Source organism: Protopterus annectens, chromosome 4.part0 (assembly GCF_019279795.1).
Source record: "Protopterus annectens isolate FY-2018-M chromosome 4.part0, PAN1.0, whole genome shotgun sequence".
In the NCBI taxonomy this organism is placed as follows: Eukaryota; Metazoa; Chordata; order Ceratodontiformes; family Protopteridae; genus Protopterus; species Protopterus annectens.
This window is the reverse complement of record NC_056733.1, coordinates 32,233,960-32,257,154: the sequence shown is the minus strand read 5'-3', so window position 1 is coordinate 32,257,154 and position 23,195 is coordinate 32,233,960. Positions and strand designations below refer to the sequence as shown.

General features: G+C 41.0%; 1 protein-coding gene across 1 annotated transcript in view; it reads right to left on the bottom strand.

Annotated features, from left to right (window-relative positions):
* The window catches only part of ENPP7 (ectonucleotide pyrophosphatase/phosphodiesterase 7), a 195,564-nt gene that overhangs the window by 76,535 nt on the left and 95,834 nt on the right, over positions 1 to 23,195 (bottom strand). The window contains exon 3 of the mRNA XM_044069629.1: positions 17,497 to 18,126. Coding sequence (XP_043925564.1) covers positions 17,497 to 18,126 — 630 coding nt within the window. The remainder of the gene's footprint in view (positions 1 to 17,496; positions 18,127 to 23,195) is intronic.

Genomic DNA, 23,195 nt, shown 5'->3' with positions numbered 1-23,195 from the left:
CTCACTGAGGAAGCACCCCACAAATCATGTAAGAGGAAGCACATGGACTCCACTGAGGAGTCATTGACTGAAGATACGGATTTTGATGATGGGGAAGGGTCCCCACGGTCACCCTCTGATGAGGTGTCCTTTGGTGACATCCTCGAGATCCTTAGACAGAGGGGTGACTGGAAGCCCTCTAATATTTCCTCTGAGGAATCCATATTCCTGCCGGCTTTTTTGCCCAGCCCTCTTCCTCCTGGGTCACCCCGCCTGCCGATGAGCTCATCCAGCTCATCATGCAGCATGCATGGAAGGCTCCTGATACCATGGAAGCAATACCTAAGAGGCCAGATAAAATATTATCGCCCCCAGCTGAGCACCCCCACTGGTCATGTGGTCTTCCAGTAGATGCTATGGTGGTGGCAGCTGCTACTAAGAAGAATTTGGCAGAAGAGAGCCAAACTGTCCATCTGCCCATTTGGTGGCATCCTCGAGATCCTTAGACAGTGGGGAGACTGGAAGCCCTCTAATCCTTCCTCTGAGGAATCCGTATTCCTGCAAGCTTTTTGTGCCTGGCCCCCTACCTCCTGGGTAACCCCGCCTGCTGATGAGCTTGTCCAGCTCATCGTGCAGTGCGCATGGAAGGCTCCTAATACCATGGAAGCGATACCTAAGAGGCCAGATAAAATATTTTTACTCCCCTCCGCTGAGCACCCCCACTGGTTACGTGGTCTTCCATTAGATGCTATGGTGGTGGCAGCTGCTACTAAGAAGGATTTGGCAGAAGAGAGCCAAACTGTCCATCCACCTAACAAGGAGTCCCAGGCGATTGACAGATTAGGGAAGCATGGGTTTGCTTCATCGACCTTCGCCGTAAGGTCTTTGAATTATTTGGCACATTTTACCAGGCTTCAGTGAGATCTTATTAACCAGTTCTCTGAAACCTTGGCAGCAGCTGTTTCTGATGAAGTCCGTGATAATGTGGCTTCTGATATTGCCACCCAAGATTCCATTTCCAACTCTTCCATGCGTCTTATTTCTCACGCAACGGAAGGGGTGGCTAGAGTGGCAGGCACAGGTATAGTCACCAGATGACATGCTTGGATGTGCCTTTGTGACTTTGTGGACTCCTTTAAGGCTTCCTTCATGAATGCCCCTATAGAGACCACTTCTTTGTTTGGCCTTAAAGTCAAGGATACGCTGGCATGGTGCAAACAAGATGGCAAGACCTTGTCGGCCATTGGTGTCAGACACTCCAGTCCTCAGCAATTCTTATACAGAAATCAGAGGAGTGGAAAGATCTGGCACAAGAAATCACATTGTTCTTTCCGGGATGCACATGCCGAGTTTTCCCCTAGAGGCAGAGGGGAAAACTCCAATAGAAGATGCCCCTTTCAGGGCAGAGGAGGTCTGTGAAACTGAGGTTCCAGAGATACTTTCTCTGGCCAACCCTATCAGTGCTCCTGAAGCGTTGCCCGACTGCTCACTTCTGGAAGCGGTCGGGGGTCATTTTTCCTTGTACCCTGCTGCCTGGCAAAACATAACAACTGACTCTTGGGTACAATGGATTACATCCAGAGGCTATCACATCCCCTTCCATCTTTGCCCATTCTCATCAAGAGTGTTACCCGACGTTCCACCTAGTCAAAGGGAAACAGCAGCACACAAAATCAAAAAGCTGCTACAAAAAAAGAGTCATCCAGATGGTCCCCCCAGACCAGATAGGATCTGGATTTTACTCAAGGTTCTTTTTAGTGCCAAGAAAGACGGGACTGGAGACCAATTCTGGATCTCAGTACACTAAACAAACTTGTAAAAACAGAGACATTACGGATGGTCATGGTTCGGTCTATCCTTGCTCTTCTGGAAGAAGATGATTGGATGTACTCTGTCGATCTTCAAGATGCGTATTACCACATAAAAAATGGACAGATGCTCAAGATAATACCTCTGCTTCTGTATAGGAGCCAGTCACTATCAGTTTCGAGCCCTGCCCTTCGGTCTCTCTACAGCACCCAGAGTGTTCACAAAATGCATGGCAGTGGTTATCGCTCACTTGCAACTTCAAGGATTCCAGGCATTTCCATATCTAGATGACTGGCTCCTTACTGCCCCCACCAAGCGTCTGCTGAAAGAAGCCCTGTAGTATACTCTCTTAAGAGCTTAAAGCCTGAGAATTACTATAAACTGGGAGAAATCCAATACAACCCCAACTCAGTCTTTGGAATTTATAGGGTACAGCTGGACATGAGAAATTGCACAGCATCCCTTCCAGAACACAGACTTCAAAGAATAAAACAAGTTCAACCACTGCTCTGTCACCACAAATCCCCAGCTCAATCTGTACTTCAGCTATTGGGTTCAATGACAGCTTTGATTACCATTGTTCCTCTAGCCAGATTCCACATGAGACTTATTCAAATGGCTACTTCTCACTCAGAGGTACCCTCTACAACATCCTTTATTTTTTCAAATAAGTGTAACTCAGAGATGCAAGCAAGATTTACTCTTGAGGCCGTCTCAAAATCCCCAACAATGGTCTCACCCTTTCAACCCCCATCAACCGATAGCCACAGTGACCACAGATGCCTCCCTGATGGGGTGGGGGTCTATGTCAGGGAAACTCGGTCCAAGGCACCTGGTCGGAGACAGAGGCCCTTTTGCATGTCAGTGTCCTTGAACTGAGGGTGGTGCTTCTAGTGTTGCAAGCATTTCACTCCATCCTTCCATCAGGGACTATTGTGATCCAGTCAGACAACATGTCAGTGGTCTGGTACATCAACAAACAAGGGGGCACCAGATCTTATTATGCCAAGAGGCCTTGAGAATATGGCAATGGGCGATAGCTCACAACCGCTTTCTGATTGCAATGCATATTCCCGGGAGCTTCAATGTGATAGCCGACAAACTGAGCAGGTGCATTTTACAGCCTCATGAGTGGTCCCATAATCCTTTGATAGCAGCAAAAATCTTCACCCGCTGGGGCCAGCCTTGCTATGACCTATTTGCCTCCCCAACCAACTACAAGTGCAGCAACTACTTTGCCCTGATCCCCACTCTGGGACAGTCACCAAGGATGCTCTAGTCCACGTTTGACCCTCGGGTCTTCTTTATGCCTGTCCTCCTCTCCCCCTCATCTCCCAATTTCTAAAGAAAGCACGACAGTTGAAGAGCAAAGTAATCCTCATTGCTCCATATTGGCATTGACAAGTCTGATTTTCCTTCCTCTGGCCTCACCTGCTAGATCAACCATGGATCCTCAATCCATCCCCAATGTTGATCTCCCATCTGTAGGGTCTGATTCACCCCAATCTAACAACCCTGAAACTGACAGCTTGGTTTCTCCACTTCCTATGATTGCCTGGCATGAAAACCTTTCGTCCCCTGTTCACAATATTCTTATTGCATCTCATAAATCATCCACCAGACTAATCGATCTTAGCAAATGGAAGAGGTTCTCTCTATGGGTAGCAGATAAGCAAATAGTCCCCTTGTCATCCCCGGTCTCGGTGGTATTGGATTAGTTATCACATCTTTTCCACTCTGAGGTGTCTGCCTCTACTATCCTTGTACATTTAGCTGCCATCTCAAATTTTCATATTGGTTTTCAAGATTCTTCACTTATGTCACACAGACTCTTTAAGACTTTCTTGAAAGGGGTTATCCACTTAAAACCTCCCTTTAGAGAACCCGTACAACCTTGGGATTTGGCTTTGATTCTGCAAGCTTTAACAGCTCCACCTTTTGAACCTGTGTTTTCTTGTGATGTAAGATATCGCTCTTGGAAAACTTTGTTTCTGACTGCAATCACATCGGCCAGGTGATTGTCAGAACTTCAGGCCTTATGCATCAAACCTCCCTATCTTCTCTTTCATAAGGATAGGGTATTACTGAGAACCAGTTCTACCTTTTTACCAAAAGTGGTGTCAGAGCGATCTATCAACCAGTCTATTGATCTCCCAGTGTTCTTTCCTAACCATTCTAACAAGGGAGAGTATTGCCTGCACTCCTTGGATGTTCATAGGCAAATATGATTTTATCTGGACAGAACAAAATCTATCCATATATCAGACCAACTTTTTTCTGGATTTTTCTGGATCTAGACGTGGTCATCCTGTATCAAAAGTTACATTGGCTTCATGGTTGAGGCATTGTTTTTACAATGTCACCTTGCCTCACAGAGTGAAGGCACATTCTACAAGGTCTATGGCAACTTCAGCAGCTTTCCATGCTAAGGCTTCCCTCAGTGATATTTGCTCAGCTGCAACTTGGGTCAAACCTCATACCTTTATTCTTCATTACAAGTTGCACTTGGCTTCCAGAGCTAGAGCTTCCTTTGGCTCCATGGTGCTCAGGAATGTCCTTCCATGAGGGCCAGCCAGGAATACAGGTAGCTCGGGACTCTGTCCCATCAGTAAGGAATGAATGAACATTAACAACATCAGGTAAAGAAGTTATGTCTTACCATAATGTTCCACCTGTGTTGTTGATCTTTGTTCACTCATTACTCCGCACCCTCCTTCCCCCTTCCGGAGGTTCTTGGTTGATCTCATGTACTCCTTTCTTGTAGGTCTGTTATGACCAGAGGTAGCCTCTACTTTTATCTATCAACTTGCAAACTCGATCTGAGGTAATAGGTAGCAGAGCATTCTGGGTAGGACCTTGGCTCCAGAGTTTTTGGCTGATGCAAGCTTGATATTGGCCGGCTCAGTTCTGAGGACAGAACTGATAACCCACCAGTAATGAATGAATGAAGATCAACAACACAGATGGGACGTTATGGTAAGACATAACTTATTTTTTTCTGCACAGATTAACTGTTTTCTGATTTTATTATCTTCACATTTCCATTTTGATATTTAGCTATAATGTTGCCTTACTCTGTCTCAGTCTTTGCTATCCATGATTGTATTTATTTTCTTACTACTGTATGTGCTTTTCTACATTTTCTTAAGGGATGATCAGAAAACATATTCATTGTGGTGTTTTATTTCCTAATATAACTTAGAGAAAAACAAAATATAGCTTTGCTGCAAAACAACATAAAACAAAAATCTTGCATTTCAGTCACTGAGGAAATAACGGAAGCATCCCTGTTTTCCTGCACAAAAGGCTAACTGGATGCCAGTCGTATCCCTCAGTTGTGAAGAATTTCACTGAACGTCCATTTTTTGCCTTGTATTTGAAAATGTGCTTGCATTCCATAAAAGAGTATTTTCAAAACTTAACTGCAGTTAAATGAGTCTGGTAGGCATTAATGGATGTGACTGCAGTGGAAAGATATTTTAATCTTTTTCGCTGCCTGACTTTAGTCTGCTGCTGTTTGAACATTTTGTTTGTGTGTCTGTCCCACTGCAACTATTTGATAGATTTCATATTCCTTGATTGCATGCTGGTAAACCTTATTTTGTCATAATTTATGGAAACTTATGAGGTGCTGGCAGTTACTGTGCAGAGCATTGCTGCAACATGGGTTTACCTGGCTATATTGGGCAGATTTTTCCAACTTATTGCTAACATCATGCATACATTGCACTCTACCTTTTGGATCTTTTACCAGCATTAGCTCCCTGTACTGTACTCTTTTTTTTCACTTATAAAGGAAGAATTACCCCATGCTGCACTTCTGTATCCATCTTTACTGTAACAACTATTAACTTTCAGTTGTGTGCTTGCAGGCAAGTATAACATTTATTAGTGACTTAGCAGTGGTTTCTCCTTTATTTCTCTTTTGATTTCCTCTCATATTTAGACTAAATGACAAAGAGAATTTGTTTGCCTGCGTATGTAGCCTTCATCTTATTATTACAATGGACTTACTGATGCCAGCAACTTTTACCTGCCCAAACTATATTAAGTGGATATTCTTTAGGTTGTTTTATATGATCTTGTATTAACTAATAAACATTACTATTTTTCTTAACCTCTACACTCAGATTCTAATTTCTGTTGCTTAGACTACCATTTCTGCTAGCCCTCTACCAACTACATAGCTACTGTTGTATCCGGTTTTATAGCTGGATTTTATTACAGCCAGTGACGTACACCTTCTCATTCTTCTCACCACTAAAGCTTATACAGAGGATTATCAGCAGGTTGCCAGCCATAACCTGATTATTTTGTGTTCAAGACATAAATGCCAAGAAATTTCACCTTAAGAGAGAAGCTCGAAAGGTGAATCTTGGCATCTATGTAGAGAACACATAATTGAGGGTTATGATCAGAGAACTGACCACAATTCTTTGTAGTGCATGAAGCTTTATCTTTTCCACATACTACTAGCTACATTAAAAAAGAAAAAAAGACAAATGGAAAATGTTTTGATGGCTTTCAAAGCCATAAAGCACTTAGTAAATGTTGTCAGAAAGACATTGTAACTCAATCTCTTATGTTTGCACTCATCACCTTCCATGCCTCTCAGCTGTCCAGATTTTCACAGAATATCCAGATTTTTTTCCTCATATAGTTGGCCTGTTCCTCATAATGTCTGTCATTTTCTGTGAAATCATCATGGACTGGTTACTAAGTAATGATATACTTAGACTTTGTATCCTTCAGAAAATGCAAGATAATACAAATCCTGTTATAATAGGAACTTTACACATTACAGGCACAGACCAGTCAGAAATAAATCTATTTTTATTCTTCTGCTGCCATTTATTGGGAAGTAGTGGCCAGTAACTACCTAGTGTAAGATCTGATCTTAACAAGTTAAGCAGGGGGTGCTTAACAATTGTTAAGACTAGGTCTTGCTCTACTGTAGTGCTTAACTGATTTGCTTTTTTCTGAATATAAGAGCATAATCTTCACTCTCTATGCACTACATTGTTATGGTTGCTGTTACTGATTGGGAAACCTGTTGACAAAATGAACCCCACTGCAGTCCCTTGTATTGCCTGTTACTGGTGCATCTATGACAGACATCACCTGTTCTGTCCTCTCTATGCCCATTTATGTCTCATTCGAGTCTCCTTGAGGCTTATAAAGACTGACAGAGAATGATACTCCTTAGGAGGCACAGAGATAGGTGCAGTATAGGCATAGCTGTTTCAGACCATTCAAAATGAATGGCATTTAGGATTTTGATTTTGGGGTAAAGTAAACATAATTAAAATTAGCCTTTTAAATAAAACATTATTCTGTCCCTACATGATTTCTCTGCAGGTCTGTTTTCTCTGTGTCTCAGTCCTGACTACTATGAGACACAAAAGGGCCATATTCAGATTTGTATTGGTTTTGATACCCTGATACTGTCACTGACTGAAATGGGGTGGGTGGGAGCTTCCAGATATGTCTATGATTACAACTAAGGGCTGTCTTTTATTTTTGAATTGCTGAAAACATTACCTCCCCAGTCTATTGCAGCTTGGTATGCAGTTATACAATGATAAAGACACTTTTTTGTAGCTTGTTTTTTCAATTCACATCACCACTGACTTAAGGTAGGCAGAGAAACTTTATTTTAATAGTGCTGTAGCTTGTATGGCCTGGTCATTTAATATCTTAGCATTAGGTTTCTCATATACTTTCTGGACATTTAGACAATGACAGTTTAGGCATTTGTGTTTGATAGAAGATAGGATCTGGCACTGAATTAAGAAAAAGCTAAAATCTATGGGGTAGGAGTTTGATTATAAGGCTGGAAGAAAGTTACATAAACATGGGCTGAAAACATTTTCAACTTAGGTGGCTAATGAAGTGGGAGTTTTTGTAGTGGCAAGGAAAGGCAAGAGGGGGCCATTATTTATTGTGCAACTGTTTAGTCTTGATTTGATTTATGTATATATCAGTAGGGAAGTGGAGAAGATTAGGGCTGGGAAAAAGAAAGATGTTCTTCGTGTTTCACTGTTGCAGTCATTACATTAGGGTAATCTGCTGGCAGGTTGCCCTCAGTTGGCCTGAATTCCAAAGTCTTGGGTCCTGCGTCAGTTGCTGTCTTCTCTTCCATGACGTTAGGTCGTCAGGGGTATAAAACATACAGCCGACGCCATTTTATTTAGTCTTTCTTGTCGCGCAGTGCCCGAAGCAGAAGCATTTTGCAAATGCCGGTCGGCCGACTACTGAAATATTCGAGTTTGAGTTTCAGAACCGAAGTCTTCACTAAAGCTAAGTACCCCATTGGGGAAACTTTTTTCTTGCTTTTTACCGATGTCAGAAAAAGTTAATAATTGTATTACTTATGGGAAGCAAATACCTCATAAGGATTTCCATTTATATTGTATTCCTTGCCTAGGCCCTGATCACAACGTGCCTGGCTGTCAGTTTTGTGCTAGATTTAACCAGCGCACTATTAAGCTTCGGTATATTTTTGCATCAAAGTATTTTGGAAACAGATTTAACTACCCAGACATGTCATCGGATAGCAATCCAACTACCGGAGTACATAAAAAATGCAAAGAAAAGGACAGAGAACGGCAGTCAAGATCCAAAACCGATGACAACGCTTCTCCTAAGCCAGTCGCCGGTTCACGGGTACTCAGTGAGGCACTTTCGCAGCCCCTGATACCCACTACCTTCGAGTTGCAGGCCTCTACCGACACCCAAGTGGAGTCCGGCATGCTGCAAGATACTCAAGGTACTGGACCAACAGATATATCTCCCTCGGATGGGTCTGGAGCTGCTGAGCAGGCACCGGCTTCTGAGGGTGTATTCAGACCTCAACATTTGTATATCAAACCAACGACAGCTGCAAAACCCAAGATAAAAGCAACTTCTAAAACTAAAAAAATGATGCATGAGCCATGTGCACAGGCCTCTATGCCTAAAAAACAGATGATCAAAATGGCTGAAGACCTTATTACCTTGATCAGGGGTACCCATCCCCCTCCAGATAAGAGGCCTAGGCAAGACACTGACTATGAATCTTCAGATTAGGTTTCCATTTCCTCTGATTCCTCTTCTGATCAGGAATTATCTATACCTCCCTATTAGGATTCTGATGCTGAGGAGTCTATTCCATCTGCATCTCCTCCTGAGGATTATTCATTTGGGGAAACCTTGCATACTTTGAGGGAGCATTTTCATTGGGAAAGTCAAGACTTCTCAGAATCAAAAAAGAGGCTCAGGGATTTCCTTCTTCTCCCTCAGCACAAGCCTTTAGCTATTCCCCCTGTTTTAGACATTGTGGATGATGTGTTTTTGGAGTCAAGCTTGACCCCTGTCTCCTTACCTCCAGCTCCCAGTAAGCCTGACAGACAACACAGGGTCCCTGAATCACATAAATGTCTATTTAGAAACCATGCTGCTGATCCTGAAACTATTTCACAGGGTCCAAAGGGAGTTAAGACCTCAACAGCAAAAAAATCCTACACCCTCTGACAGAGATTCAAGGGCACTAGACAGATGGGGAAAAAAGGTTTATACATCTGCAACCTTGGCAATCAGGGCCTTAAACTGTCAATTTCATATGCTTAAGTACCAACAACATGTCATGGGATTGCTGAAACAGAAAATTATGTTGATTTCAGAATGTGCAGAAAATAAAGAATTGCAGGAATTATTGCATGCAGCTGAACAAGTTGGAAAGCATACTTTGCAATGTGGTTTTGATTCCTTAGAGACCTCCTGCAGGGCCGCAGTTACTGGATCTGTGATTAGGAGGCATGCCTGGTTAAAAGAACAAAATTTGCCTGATCATGTTAAAGCTAAATTGCTAGATGCACCTTTACAGCATGAGTCTCTGTTTGGTATTAAGGCAGAGGAGGTTTTAAAGAAAATGGAAGACAAAGCTAAGTCTATGCAAACTGTTAAAGAGTTCTTACAAGTGCAGCCACCAAGATTCAGTAGACACTGGCCTAGAAAAAATTGGTCCTTTCCTGTGTCAGACAGAGCTCAAAGGGGCAAATCCAGACGCCCTAAGGGTTCCAGATACCAGGCGCAAGACTCGTACAGGTCAAAGCAATGGGGCGCTTCCACCTTCAAATCTGGAGGACATAAAGTGCAAACCTACAGAAAGCAATCCCAATGACTTCCCTTGCCTACACCAAGCACTTATCTTTTGGCAGCACCAAATAGGGGGAAAATTAGCACTTTTTGTTCAAAATTGGCAGTTAATAACCCAGGACAAGTGGGTACTAAACATCGTATCACAGGGATACAGATTCCATTTCCACACTCTGCCAATGGCAAATGGTTGGCCAGATCTGCCAAAAAATCAATGGGCAGAGGCACAGAAACAGGTTATGTCCCTCTTGGATATGGGGGCCATTCAGATAGTACCAAAACAGGAAAAAGGGCAAGGTTTTTAGTCAAGACTCTTCCTGGTACCCAGAAAGGACAAGTCCTGGCAGCCAATACTGGATTTATCAATTCTGAACACATACCTGGGCATTCCAAAATTCAAAATGCTGACTTTGCAGCAGCTTCTGCCCATGCTGGGCAAGAATGCTTGGCAGGTGACTTTAGACCTAAAAGAGGCATACCTGCATGTCCCAATAAGACAGTCATGCAGAAGAAACCTCAGATTCAAGGCTGGCTTAATGCATTACCAATTCTCTGCACTGCCCTTTTACTTATCTACTGTGCCCAGGGTCTTTACAAAGTGCCTGGCACCAGTAATTGCATTTTGCAGACAAAGAAGTATACAAATATATCCTTACTGGGACGACTGTCTCATTCAAGCAGAGAACAAGGACACTCTTCTTCGACACCTGGCATTTTTGAAAAGGCTTCTAACATGCCTAGGGTACACAATAAACGAAAAGAAATCACAACTGGTGCCCTCTCAAAAGATAACATTCCTGGGTGCAAGCTTGGATACAACTGCCCAGCTGGCTTACCTCATGCCAGACAAGCAAAGGAAACTGACTACTTACTTCAAACTGATGGCAATAAAACCCAGTCTTCTGCAAGACAAATTCTGCAGGCTCTGGGCTTCATGGCATCCTGCATCCTACTAATTCCATATGCAAGACTGCATATGAGGAAACTTCAATGGTACCTAAAATGTTTATGGAGTCAACATTCACACAGTCTGGAAACAATGATTCCTCTCATTCCCTGCCTGCAACAGGAGTTTCTATGGTGGGCAAAGGCTTGTCATCAGAACATGGGACTGCCCTTCACTCTATCCCCTGCCAGCCAAACCTTAACAACAGACGCATCAGATTATGCCTGGGGGCCTACATGGCAGGAAGATGCATTCAGGGCTTATTGGAACCAAAATAAATGCATCTACATATCAACCAGAAAGAGATGCTAGCTGTTCAAAATGCCCCAACAGCCTTCAAGGACTTACTTCATCCAGGACAATTACTGATAAAGACGGACAACACCACAGTCATGTGGTATATAAACAAGCAAGGGGGAACACACTCATACCCCCTTTGCAGACTAGCCATGGCACTGTGGGACACATCTTTGACCTACCAAATACATCTTCAAGCTCAATTCCTGCCAGGAAAACAAAACACTCTAGCAGACGATTTAAGCAGAAACCTTATGGATCCTCACGAGTGGAAACTAAAATCCACAAGTCTTCAGCATGATAACAGAGAAACGGGGGAGCCCAGACATAGATCTATTTGCCTCTCCTCAAAATTATCAATTGAAAAGATTCTGCACAAGGACTTATCACAGACACGCATGGAAAGTGGACGCCCTATGCTTCAGTTGGAAAAACCTATCAGTTTGCCTTTCCTCCTCTTCCTCTTCTACCCAAGGTCCTCCTAAAAGTCAGACAAGAGAAGCCAAAGATGATATTAATTGCCCCGGACTGGCCCCGCCAATACTGGTACCCAATCCTAAGGAACTTTTCCCAATACCCAGCTTGGACCTTGCCTCAAAGACCACAACTACTGTCCCAGCAAAACAATCAGATCCTGCACAATGAACTACAGACTCTGAACCTGGCAGCATGGCTAATCATGTAGTCATACAAACAACACCTCTCAGTAAAGCTGTGATGGATGTCATTTTAGAAGCCAGAAGGCTTAGTACTAGAAAATCTTATGCTGACAAATGGAAGAGATTCTGTGCTTGGAATCAAGCATAAGGAACTGATACAGCAGAACCAAATATTCCTCAGATATTACAATACTTAACTGAGATGCTTGACAAAGGCCTATCTTTCTCATCAATCAAAATCCATGCCTCTGCCATTTTGGCTCATTACAATACAGAACCACCAATCTTTTCTCATCCTTTACTAAAGCAGTATCTTAGAGGAGCCAAAAATCTAAGGCCTCCTAGAAGATCACCATTACCTGCATGGAACCTCAATTATGTGTTAGAAAAGCTCACCCTGCTTCCATTTGAACCAGCTGCTACCGCTGATCTAAAGTTCTTATCATGGAAAGTAGCTCTGCTACTAGCAATTACTTCAGCAAGGAGAGTTTCAGAGCTACAGGCCCTCATGTCTGTAGAGCCTTTTATCATATTTTACTCAGACAGGGTGCCTCTGAGGAAAAATCCTACTTTTATGCCTAAGGTGGTTTCCAGTGTGGCTCTTAACCAAACAATCCATCTGCCAACTTTTTATCCAAATCCGCAGAACAAGGGGGAGAGATTTCTGCATTCCTTGGACGTACACAGACAGCTAAGATTCTACTTGAGCAGGACTAAAACTCTACGAAAAACTGAGCAATTACTAGTGTCATATGCTGCAGGATCAGAAAGAAAGGCTATTTCAAAGCAGACAATTTCAAAGTGGATAAGGCACTGCAACCGTTTCTGCTACTTACACCATGGTAAACCTGTGGCCAAGGGCATTAGGTCTCATTCCACCAGAGCTGCAGCTACTTCAGCAGCCTTTCTCAGAGGAGTACCAACCAAAGACATTCTAGAGGCTGCTACTTGGAGTTCTGTTCACACCTTTACTAAACATTACCATTTGCCTCTCTACTCTAAGTCCAGGGCAGGCTTTGCCACTGCAGTGCTGCAGGGCCTTATAGCCGCACTTAATGCTGTTTAGTTCCAGCCTCCCAACCATAGCTTTGGGATTCTACCCAAATGTAATGACTGCAACAGTGAAACACGAAGAACATAGTACAGTTGTGTACACTTACCATAAATGTAGATGTTCGAGTATATTCACTGTTGCAGTCCAGGTTACCGTCCTGCCATCCCCGTCATTCTGAACTTTATCTTTCCTTCTATCTTCTACAGCCTATGTGGTGTATTTGCTTGTAGAGGAAGGTAAAGTTTATATTGATGCATGTATTTATATATATATAATTTTGCTACCTTTTTTGGGGCACCTGACATCGGGGGCAAGAAAAACTAAAGAAAATGGCGTCGGCTGCATGTTTTATACCCCTGAAGACCTGACGTCATGGAAGAGAAGACAGCAACTGACGCAGGACCCAAGACTTTGGAATTCAGGCCAACTGAGGGCAACCTTGCCAGTAGATTACCCTAATGTAATGACTGCAACAGTGAATACACTCAAACATCTACATTTATGGTAAGTGTACACAACTGTACTTTGTCAATGAACTAAGGAAGAATTTCTGGATGCTGTGGCTAAGTTAACAGCAGAAAGCTCTGACTATTGGTCAGTCAAAACAGTAGAATGTATGTATTGATGTTTTGTTACCTATAAGATTTTGTGATTTTTGTTTTCCCCCAGAGTATTTCAGAATAGATCAAACTTGTATCCTGTTTTTCCTATAAGTTAGAAATTTAGACACACGTATTTGCAACTGTACTATCTGACGTATAAATGAAAATGAAATCTGGCATAAAACAGCAGTGCATGGAAGGCTCATTCAAAAAAAAATGATGTCAAACAGTACAGTGTGACAGTACCAAACTGTCTGAAGTTATTACTTCATTTTGCTGCAAACAAGTGTCACATGTTGTTTTATTAAGTTATAACTAAAACTAAAAACATGTACAACAGTCTCTCCAACTTTCCACATAACACCCTTCCAGAGACATGCATTCCTGCTTTAATTTTGCTAATTGACTGCATTAATTTGTTAATCAGAATACAAATGAATTCAGAGCTATAATATAAATAAACATTTTCATTTATATTGATACAGCTTAATTATTTTTTACTCAGAATGCTTTGCTACTGTGTGTAGAATCCGGGTTTATGTTAAATCATCGAACCCAAGTAACCGAAAGCTTACAATCTCGAACACTTAGAACAGCGATTTTTTTTTCCGAAAAAATTGTAAAACATTACATAAAGTGGGGGGCTTCACCCACACCCCCCCCTACTTAAATATACCAACTCCCAAGATCGCACTACAGTCACGAAAATGGCAAAGTAATGGAAGTGTCTAAGCAATTTCTTTCCCAGGGAAAGAATTCACTTATATGCTGTTTCACTATTTTGCCTTTTCGTGCTTTCAAGTTTGATTAAGATGCATTCAAAAGAATGCATCTTTGATCATTTAATAGGAACCCTAAAATCCTGGGTGATACTCTACACAGCATCATTCAAGTGCTTTGGTATTATGACAGCATGTGAAGATGAGAGAAATCAAATGTGAACAAAATTACAACAGACGTCCTATTCCACAGAAGGAAGTGTAACTTGAAGCTGGATTAGTTAGTTGCCTGTGGGTTCTGTGGTGTTTACTAGTACTTTGGAGTATCTGAATAATGTGTATCTTTATCTGGTATAGTTTTATGGTGTAGATGGACATGTGTGACTGGCTACCTTGATATGGTACAGAGGGTTGGTGTAGGGCAGTACTGTGGCTTGTTATACTTCAGCATTGTTATAAAAAGCAAGTCATGTCAGCATTTGTTTATTTAAGTTTATTTATTTATTTATTGACATTTGATTACCAGCAAGGTCAACTGTGTAGAAGCCCATTTTCAGAGGAGGCTTGGGGAGAAAAGCTCCAAAAAAGCTACAAAAAAGTGTTTGTTAGTTATGTGGGGACTGTACCAGCTCTCCCATAGAGTGATGAAGCCCTGACTATGACTCAGGTGATTCCTGCTAGTGGCATGAGTACATGACAAATCTAACATCATTATGGAGGGATGGTGGATTTTAGTGCAATATTTGGATGTGTATTTGATTCATCAAGCTAGAAATGTGGCAGCCTTTCTTAGCAGGTGCACAAAAGTATGAATGTGCATTAGGAGGGTTAGTGGCCCCTAGGATTATATGGTTCACACAAACCCCACCCAAGAGGAGGATCTGGGACTTAACACTCTCATTACTGTGATGTTGATGTGGGCATAGTCATCTGCTGTGGCTGCCTAGAAGACAGTCCCTCTAGAGTTGGAGAGGCTTGATTGTCAGCAGGCATGGGAGAAAAATGCTTGAGAAAGAAATGTGGGTCTGTGACATACTGCAATGCTTGAGAAAGAAATGTAAGTCTGTAACATAGTGCAATAAAATACATCATCTGGATCCAAGTCATCTGCAGTAATGTATAGCATAATGTGAATGAAGAGGTACTTTATCTGCTTTTCTTCCTAAGACAGATATACATTTGAACTGAAATGACTATTATTGTTTTGCAGTTCCATTAAATGATTAGTGTTCTTGTGTAGATTTGCTTAGGGTGGGTGGGGGAGACCAACATTGTGATGAGATGTGGCCTTTAAAAGGGGGGGGGGCAACACCTAACGACTGTCTTGTCTTAGGAGCTAAATGGCCAAGATATGTGTCTGAAACAAATGATCAAATAAACAAATAAATAAATAAAGTTGCAGAATAACAGCTGATCTCTTGCCTCAGTTTCACTTTTTGCCATATTCTCCACTCATTTATCATTTAGTGGAAAGGCTCCAATATAGGGCTGCATTACTGAATGGAATTTTTACTAAGCAAGAACATGTGTTCTTCCTCAGCCATGCAGTTACATAAGTTCCAGCAATTACAATGTATAGAGTTTCGGTGTGCAGATGAGAATGCCAAATAGTGTTTAGTTAGCCAAAGCAACGTCTGAACCAGAAATCTGGCTTGATATAAGCTTAAACATGAGTTAAACATGCATGCACAGTGATCTCAGGTTTCTAATGCTGAACTAAATGCTTGGGCTGAAAAATGACTACTTTGATCTCTACTAAGTTGATATTACTGTGGCTGTCAGCTACTCAGAATTTAAGCAGAGCTAAGCTAGACCAATTTGGCTCTGGCTTGCTCACCTCTAATTCTGGACTTTAGTTTATCCATTAGTCAATTTTAGCTACTGCAGGAGTTAGGGTTATAAACTTAGAAGAAACATTTACAGATACAGAAGGCACACAGTACATGAACTTTTAGAGGTATAGCAGCAGTACTATTTTTCCATTTACATAAATGAGTTTTTCTATTTACATAAGTAAATGATTTAATTATACATTCTTGACTGTCAGTTGTAATGCATTTTATCTGAAAAGGTATGCACTTAAAAATTCACTTATAGGAAAAGTAATATAATTGTATAAACAGTGCCATCTCTCATAAAGAGAAGAAATGAGGAACTATGCACAATAAGAAAAAATGTCTGTCCTACACAGCCATAGTTCCCAACTCCTCATCAAACTAGCTAGTCTACTAAAATGGGGTGAATATTTAACTCTTAGCAAAAACACAATCTTTCACCAGCCCTGTACTGGACTTCACTCTCACTTCCCCGTAGTTAACAAATAATAACTTCATGGTTATGCAGGGTGGCCATGGTGGTGCAGTGGTTAGCGTTGTCGCCTCACAGCAAGAGGTTCTCTGGTTTGATCCTTGACTGGAGTGTCTTCTGTGCGGAGTCTGCATATCCTGCCTGTGGTCACATGGGTTTTCTCCGGGTACTCTGGTTTCCCCCCGCATCCCAAAGACATGCTGTAGGTGGATTAGACACTCTAAATTGGCATGAGTGCATGCATGTGTGTGCCTTCCATGGAAGGTTGGGTGCTGGGCTGGCAACTTGACACTATAAAACTCCATTGCCAATCATGAGCAGACAGGTGATCCACTGTGGTGACCCCTAACTGGGAAGAGAAGAACTTCATGGTTATGCAATTGTAGAAGAAAATACCCAGGAAGCATGCCAGCACACACAGTACAAAAAAGCATTGTCATTATTCCACTCATTACAGCCGAGTGCGCCTCCAGGCATTTCTGCAGTTACCTCCTACTTTTCTTCTAGGTGTCAAATACTGCTTGTTCATATTTGCATTAACAATTAGAAAAACTTGCTACATACAAAGTCTCAGAATATTTTATCTTGAAGCATACATGATGGCAAACACAACTGTATTGATATTTGACCTCTGTCAATGAGTATTTGTTAGAACTTTAAGGTGAAAACTTAATTTTTTTAAAGCCTCAAGCCACACCCACTGGAAGTTAAAGGTACACACTCAAACCAACTGTACTGGAGGTAATGAGCTAAAACAATGGGTAACACTGTTGGAGATTTGTAAAACTAATGAGTAAAATTCTGATGAGCTAGTAGACCCTGGGCTGCATTTACATCGATGCAAGGAAGCCACACTAAGTCTTTTTCTAGTTCGTTAAACCACATTAGATTTGTTTATTTCAGCCCTGGCATCTAAGTTAGATTTATGCTCACGAATGTGAGGAAAAAATGCAAATATATTGTAATAGTCAATAAAAGAGGTACTTACTCCATGGACAACATACCCAGGATCACCATTTAGGATAATGGGAAGGATTCTTGGGTTATTGGCATAGTGGAATCTCTGTGGAATGTCCTCTTTTTTGTAAACACGAAGTTTTGGATGAGCATTTTTTAGTGCCTGATAAACTTTCTCCAATTTGCCTTCCTTTGGTAGCAGAAATCCAGTTGGACCATAATCAAGAATATTAAATTTCACATCCTGGAAAGAAAAGTCATCGACCTTTCCAAGAATAATTTCATTCACAGCAGGGCCTTTTTGAACAGTCCTCATTCCATGGTCAGCTGTGATGATGACATTAAGTTTGGACTTCAGCCCATGCATTTCTATTCTCTCCATCAGGTAGCCAACAGTGCGATCTACCTGCTCCACCATTTTTTTCCTTTCACTTGATTCTGGACCGTACTTGTGACCAGTGCTGTCAGGTTCACCATAGTAAAGAGCAACAAAATCAAGGTTGCTTTCTGTAAACCACTTCATTACAATGTCAACATTGCCCCTCCATTCTGTCTCATTATCATATTTGAAAGTCACAGGCTCAACTTTCTTCACATTGACAGTCTCACCCCTGTAAGTGGCATTTCCCCCAGGAAAGTAGATGGAGCCTGTTTTTAAACCCTGCAAACAAAAACAGCATTCAAAAAAAAAAACAAAAAAACAGATTAAATGAAAATAAAGACAGGCAATAATTAGATTTCACTTTCAAGACTGCTTTGCTATAATTTAAGGCTATTTAAAGGACAACTACACACAAAGTATTGCATTTCTTCTTACAAGAGAGTATTTCCTTTCCAAAGAATGATCTCCATAGTTTTACATATGATTAAATAAATGTTGTGTCTTTCGGCTTTTCCCGGTTAAATAAATAAATTAATTAAATAATTAATAATTAACATGACATGTTAATTTCTTTCCCACTGTGACATTTCTGTTCTAGTTAGCTTCCTGGGTGCATAGCATGTTGATGCTGAATGCAATTTCTTCCTACTTTCTGTAAGACTTTTCCTCCATTTCTCTTACATGATTTCACATTTGAAAATTTCTTGTCAAGGAAAACACAAATAGGAAGGTTTCTGTTTCCCTGTTTTTGCTATTCACAGCCACTGAGTCATAAAGCTATCCAGGCTCTGTGGATTCACTGCTGTTTTATACATAGTGTCAGTTGGGTCTATATTAGAACACTGAACATTCAAAATTTCGAGTGTTCTAATATCGAACCCTATGAATCAAAAATTTAAAGCATCAAACATACAGAACAGCAAATTTTTTCTTTACACACAACACAAGCACACCAAACAAACAGCAATCCACACACATACACCTAAACTCTTACACCTAACCCTACACTAAACTATACATACACCACTAACTATCCGCTTACCTTAACCCAAACCCTAATCCTAAGGTCCATCACTATCGCACAGTCACCTCACCCACGCCCTAACCCTAACTCACCTACCACGGCCTAACCCTCACATCCACACAATCGCACACTTACCTGAACCCGACTGGTAACTTTCCACCATAGCACTGAAAATACCAAAGCAACAGAAATGGACAACCAAATTCTTTCCCTAGGAAAAAATTTGTTTTCTGTTTCTTCCATATTTTCAGTATTCGCTGAAAATGGGATGATGTTAGAACACTCGAAATTTTGAACGTTCGGTGTTCTAATATAGACCCTGTCAGTTGCAGCTGCATTTTTTTCTCCCCAGGGCTATAAACCCAGTGATCATTTGGGACTTTACAGCTCTTTAACTTGTAGCCTGATGGCTAATAAATTTGATAGTCACTGGTAGGGGCCTTCATTAGTTAGTGAATTTTGCAAGCCAGGAAATACAATACTATATCTAACTGAGGTGAGGAATGTAAAATGAAGACATGACCTGAACTCAAGAAATTTTGCTTTTGGAAAGGCTGCATTATCTCAATTATTTCTTTATAATTATGCAAACACTTCTTACAGATTATATAATACATATGTATGACACACATATGTAAGGTACATTGCAAACCATTTACTAGCACTTATAGCGAAGGCTCTCAAACTTATCAGTATTTCTCTCTTCCTCTCATTCTAAGTGAATGCCAGTGCAATATTTATTCTTAAGTCCATTTACTTCTTTTTATAATCATTTTTATTTATCAATGTTTATGACACAGATATGCAGTTATTCAAAATACTTAATATGCAGCCATTCCCCATAAAAACTCATTTATTTGTAACTGCTCTTTTGTTGTTTTATTTGTTGTATCAAATTGGACCTAAAATTGATCATTTCTTTACCAGCTCCCCATCCTCGTAAATAAACATAAATAAAATACAATAAATTGAACATTTTGTTTATTCCCCTGGGGCCAGTTATGGTAATAATTTATTAATATGACAGGAGCTAAAAAATTAGCAGCTATCACACTTAATTGACAGTCTGAAGAAATTACTGTGATGCAAACCTGAGGCCAAAATATAGCCAAATGCCAAAACTGCAGAAATACATTAGGAAGATTAAATATATGTACATTGAATAATTGATTTCTGATTTTGCTTTCACAATATATTCATTATCAAGATTAAATATAAACTCACTGAATAATTTACGTTTGCATATGTTTGCCTCAGATTTACAATGTCTCTTTATTATAACAGTATTTCATAAATACAGGTAGTGATAAGGTTTAAGTCTTGCTCTAAAATTGATTTTGCTTATGAACTACTTAATACCTTTTGGGTGATAGAATATTTTTTTCCTTTGTCTGAAAAGTAAAAGTTGAAATACTTAATACATGACCTGCAGAAATTGCTGTGGTGTGTTTCATATCCAGGGGTTATCATTACAGAGTTAGGAGGGTATGTTTCCCAAGTTAAACTCATTACTTGCAGATGGACATTTTTCTGAAATTTACAATACATTTTCAGCATACTGTTTTATGGTACTTCCTCAATATAAAAAAGCAATATCTTTTTTACACCATGATGATGGACTTGGATGAAAGGATTGCAGAAATGAATAGTAGATATACTAATTAATTTAGCAAGATCATTTTGAGCAGAGTGAGTCAATTCTTTGTAAGGCTTTCAGCCTGAATCCCTAAAGTCTGACTGAGGCTACCAATGGTTTACTTACTGGAGATGAATAACTACACTGCCAAATTCCAAAGTACCACACACTTGGTTTTGAAGCAGACTTCCACTATGATGTATTGGTACATCATATGCTGAGAATTTTAATTTTTTCCTGGTTGATTTTACATTTGAAAGCCATTCCAAATTTGCCTAAAAGGTGCCAGCCAAATTACTAGTGGACTGTTTGTACTTTGTCAGGGGAGCACTAACATGAGATCATCTACAATGTCAAGTACATCCACAGGAGATGGGTACTTCCTTGAGGTATCGTGTTTAGCTAGGAAGTACTTTAGATGATGTGACACCTGTGTACTGGCTCAGCAATCAAGGAGCCTCAATCCTCACCACTAACACCAGTGAGGGGCGTCCATATAGGGAAAGGATAACAAATACAAACACAGTAAACTACAATTTCCCTTAAGAGCACACAGAGATCACAGTCAGTCTGGGGCTGGTTTCTCCCTTTCTCTCCAGATCCCCACTAAGACTCCCCACTGGCACAGCTATAGGGTCCAGATTTCAGCTAAAACCTCCAGCACCCTCTCTGTCCAACCAGTACTTCATGTCCCTGCCCAAGTAGCTGACATACACACACTTTGAGATAAGAGTTTATACAATCACACAGACACTCCTGGGGAAGGCTGGCACAGGTTTTCCAGCTGTGCTCCTTTTACCCAGACTATATGATAGAAATCACTGCCACGACCCAACTAATATTTATCAGCTACTCAAAGGCCCTTATGAAGGGTGTCCAATTATTACCATGCAATATTATTATCCAAATGGTAAGTGCAACCAAATAGTCAAGACTTATTTGGAGTGACTTGGTACAGCATCACTATATACATGCAATGTACTCTTAGAGCTTAAATTATCTCAACACAAAACAGTCACAGTTGGACAATACTTCTTACTACACAGTGCCAGTCAAGAATTCAGAGATCACAGAGAAATATTTAAAATAATACTGCAGAAAAGTTCTGACATCACAGAAAACAAACTAGTCTAATCTTCCTATTCCCTACCTATTTCTAAGAGAAAACACAGTTCTAAAATCCTACTTACATCTAGACACAGGCAGAGTGGTGAGTTCTATATTCTCAAGACAAATGCTCAGAGCTCTCTGATTCTCTGTCTTTAAATTAATAACACAGAGCTGCTTCACATGACATCATTCTTCACACTTCTCTGGTGTTCTCAGGCTAACAGAAATTACATTTACATTCTTTACACCTGGTCAGAAACCAGAGCAATAAAAGACATTTATACATGCAAATTCTAGCCATTAACTCTGGTCTTAAAACAATAAACAGGATGCCTCCCTCTATACATATCAGCTCTGAATTCTGACATCAAAGACAGTCATAAAATGCTTGATTTTCACATTTAAGAGAATAAACCTGTGGCTTACTTTAATATTTACAAATGACATAATTATCTACAGAATTCTATCTGGCTAGGTTGGTAGCCTTCACCTATCTTCACACATCTCCCCCCTGGAGAACTCAAGCTAGTTTTTCAAGTGACCCTTGAGAAACATTGCTTGAGAGTGTTAGGTCTATCTGAGTATACCTTACCCCATTCCCTGTCTTGAGAGCCCATCTGCATTGGCATTGCTAATCCCACTGTGGTGCTCCACTGACATATCATATTCTTGCAACCCTAGGCTCCATCTTAGCAACTTGGCATTTTGCTGGCTGTCTCTGTGTAACCATGTTAGGGGGTTGTGATCTGTCACTACAGTGAATTTTCTTCCATACATATAAGGCTGAAGTTTCTGCAATGCCCACACTATGGCTAGACATTCCTTTTCTACAGCTGCATAGCATTCCTCCTTGGGTTGGAGCCTACAACTGAGATAAACCACTGGGTGCTATTCTCCCTCTGAAGAAATCTGGCTAAGTACAGCCCCCACTCCATGGTTTGAAGTATCCACCTGCACAACAAATTATTTGCTGTAATCTGGACTGGCTAACACAGGGGTCCTCCCAAACCTTCTTTAAGCTACTGGAATGCCTGCTCACATGCTGTTGTCCACACTAGCTTATCTGGCCTGTTCTTCCTTGTCAGGTCTTTGAGGGGAGCAGCTATGGTACTATAACTGGGGATGAACTTTCTGTAGTACCCTGCTGTCCCTAAGAATGCCCTCATCTGCTTTTTGGTAACAGGTGCAGGCCATGCCTGAATGGCTTCTACTTTGGCAGGTTCTGGCCATATCTTACCATTCCCCACTCTATGTCCCAGATAGGAGACCTCTGCCATACCCATCTGACCTTTGCTCAGCTTAATGGTTAACCCTGACCTCTGTAGTCTGCCCAGCACCTCCCTGACATATTGAAGGTGCACTTGCCAGGAATGGCTGTAGATGGCAATATCATCAAGGTAAGCAAGGGAAAACCCTCCTGCTCCTGTTAGAATATGATCTACCAGCCTCTGGAAAGTTACTGGGGCATTTTACAACCCAAAGGGCATCTTTGTGAACTCATACAAACCAAAATGAGTCACAAAGGCTGACCTCTCTCTAGCACTGGGAGTCACGGGCACCTGCCAGTAACCCTTGGTA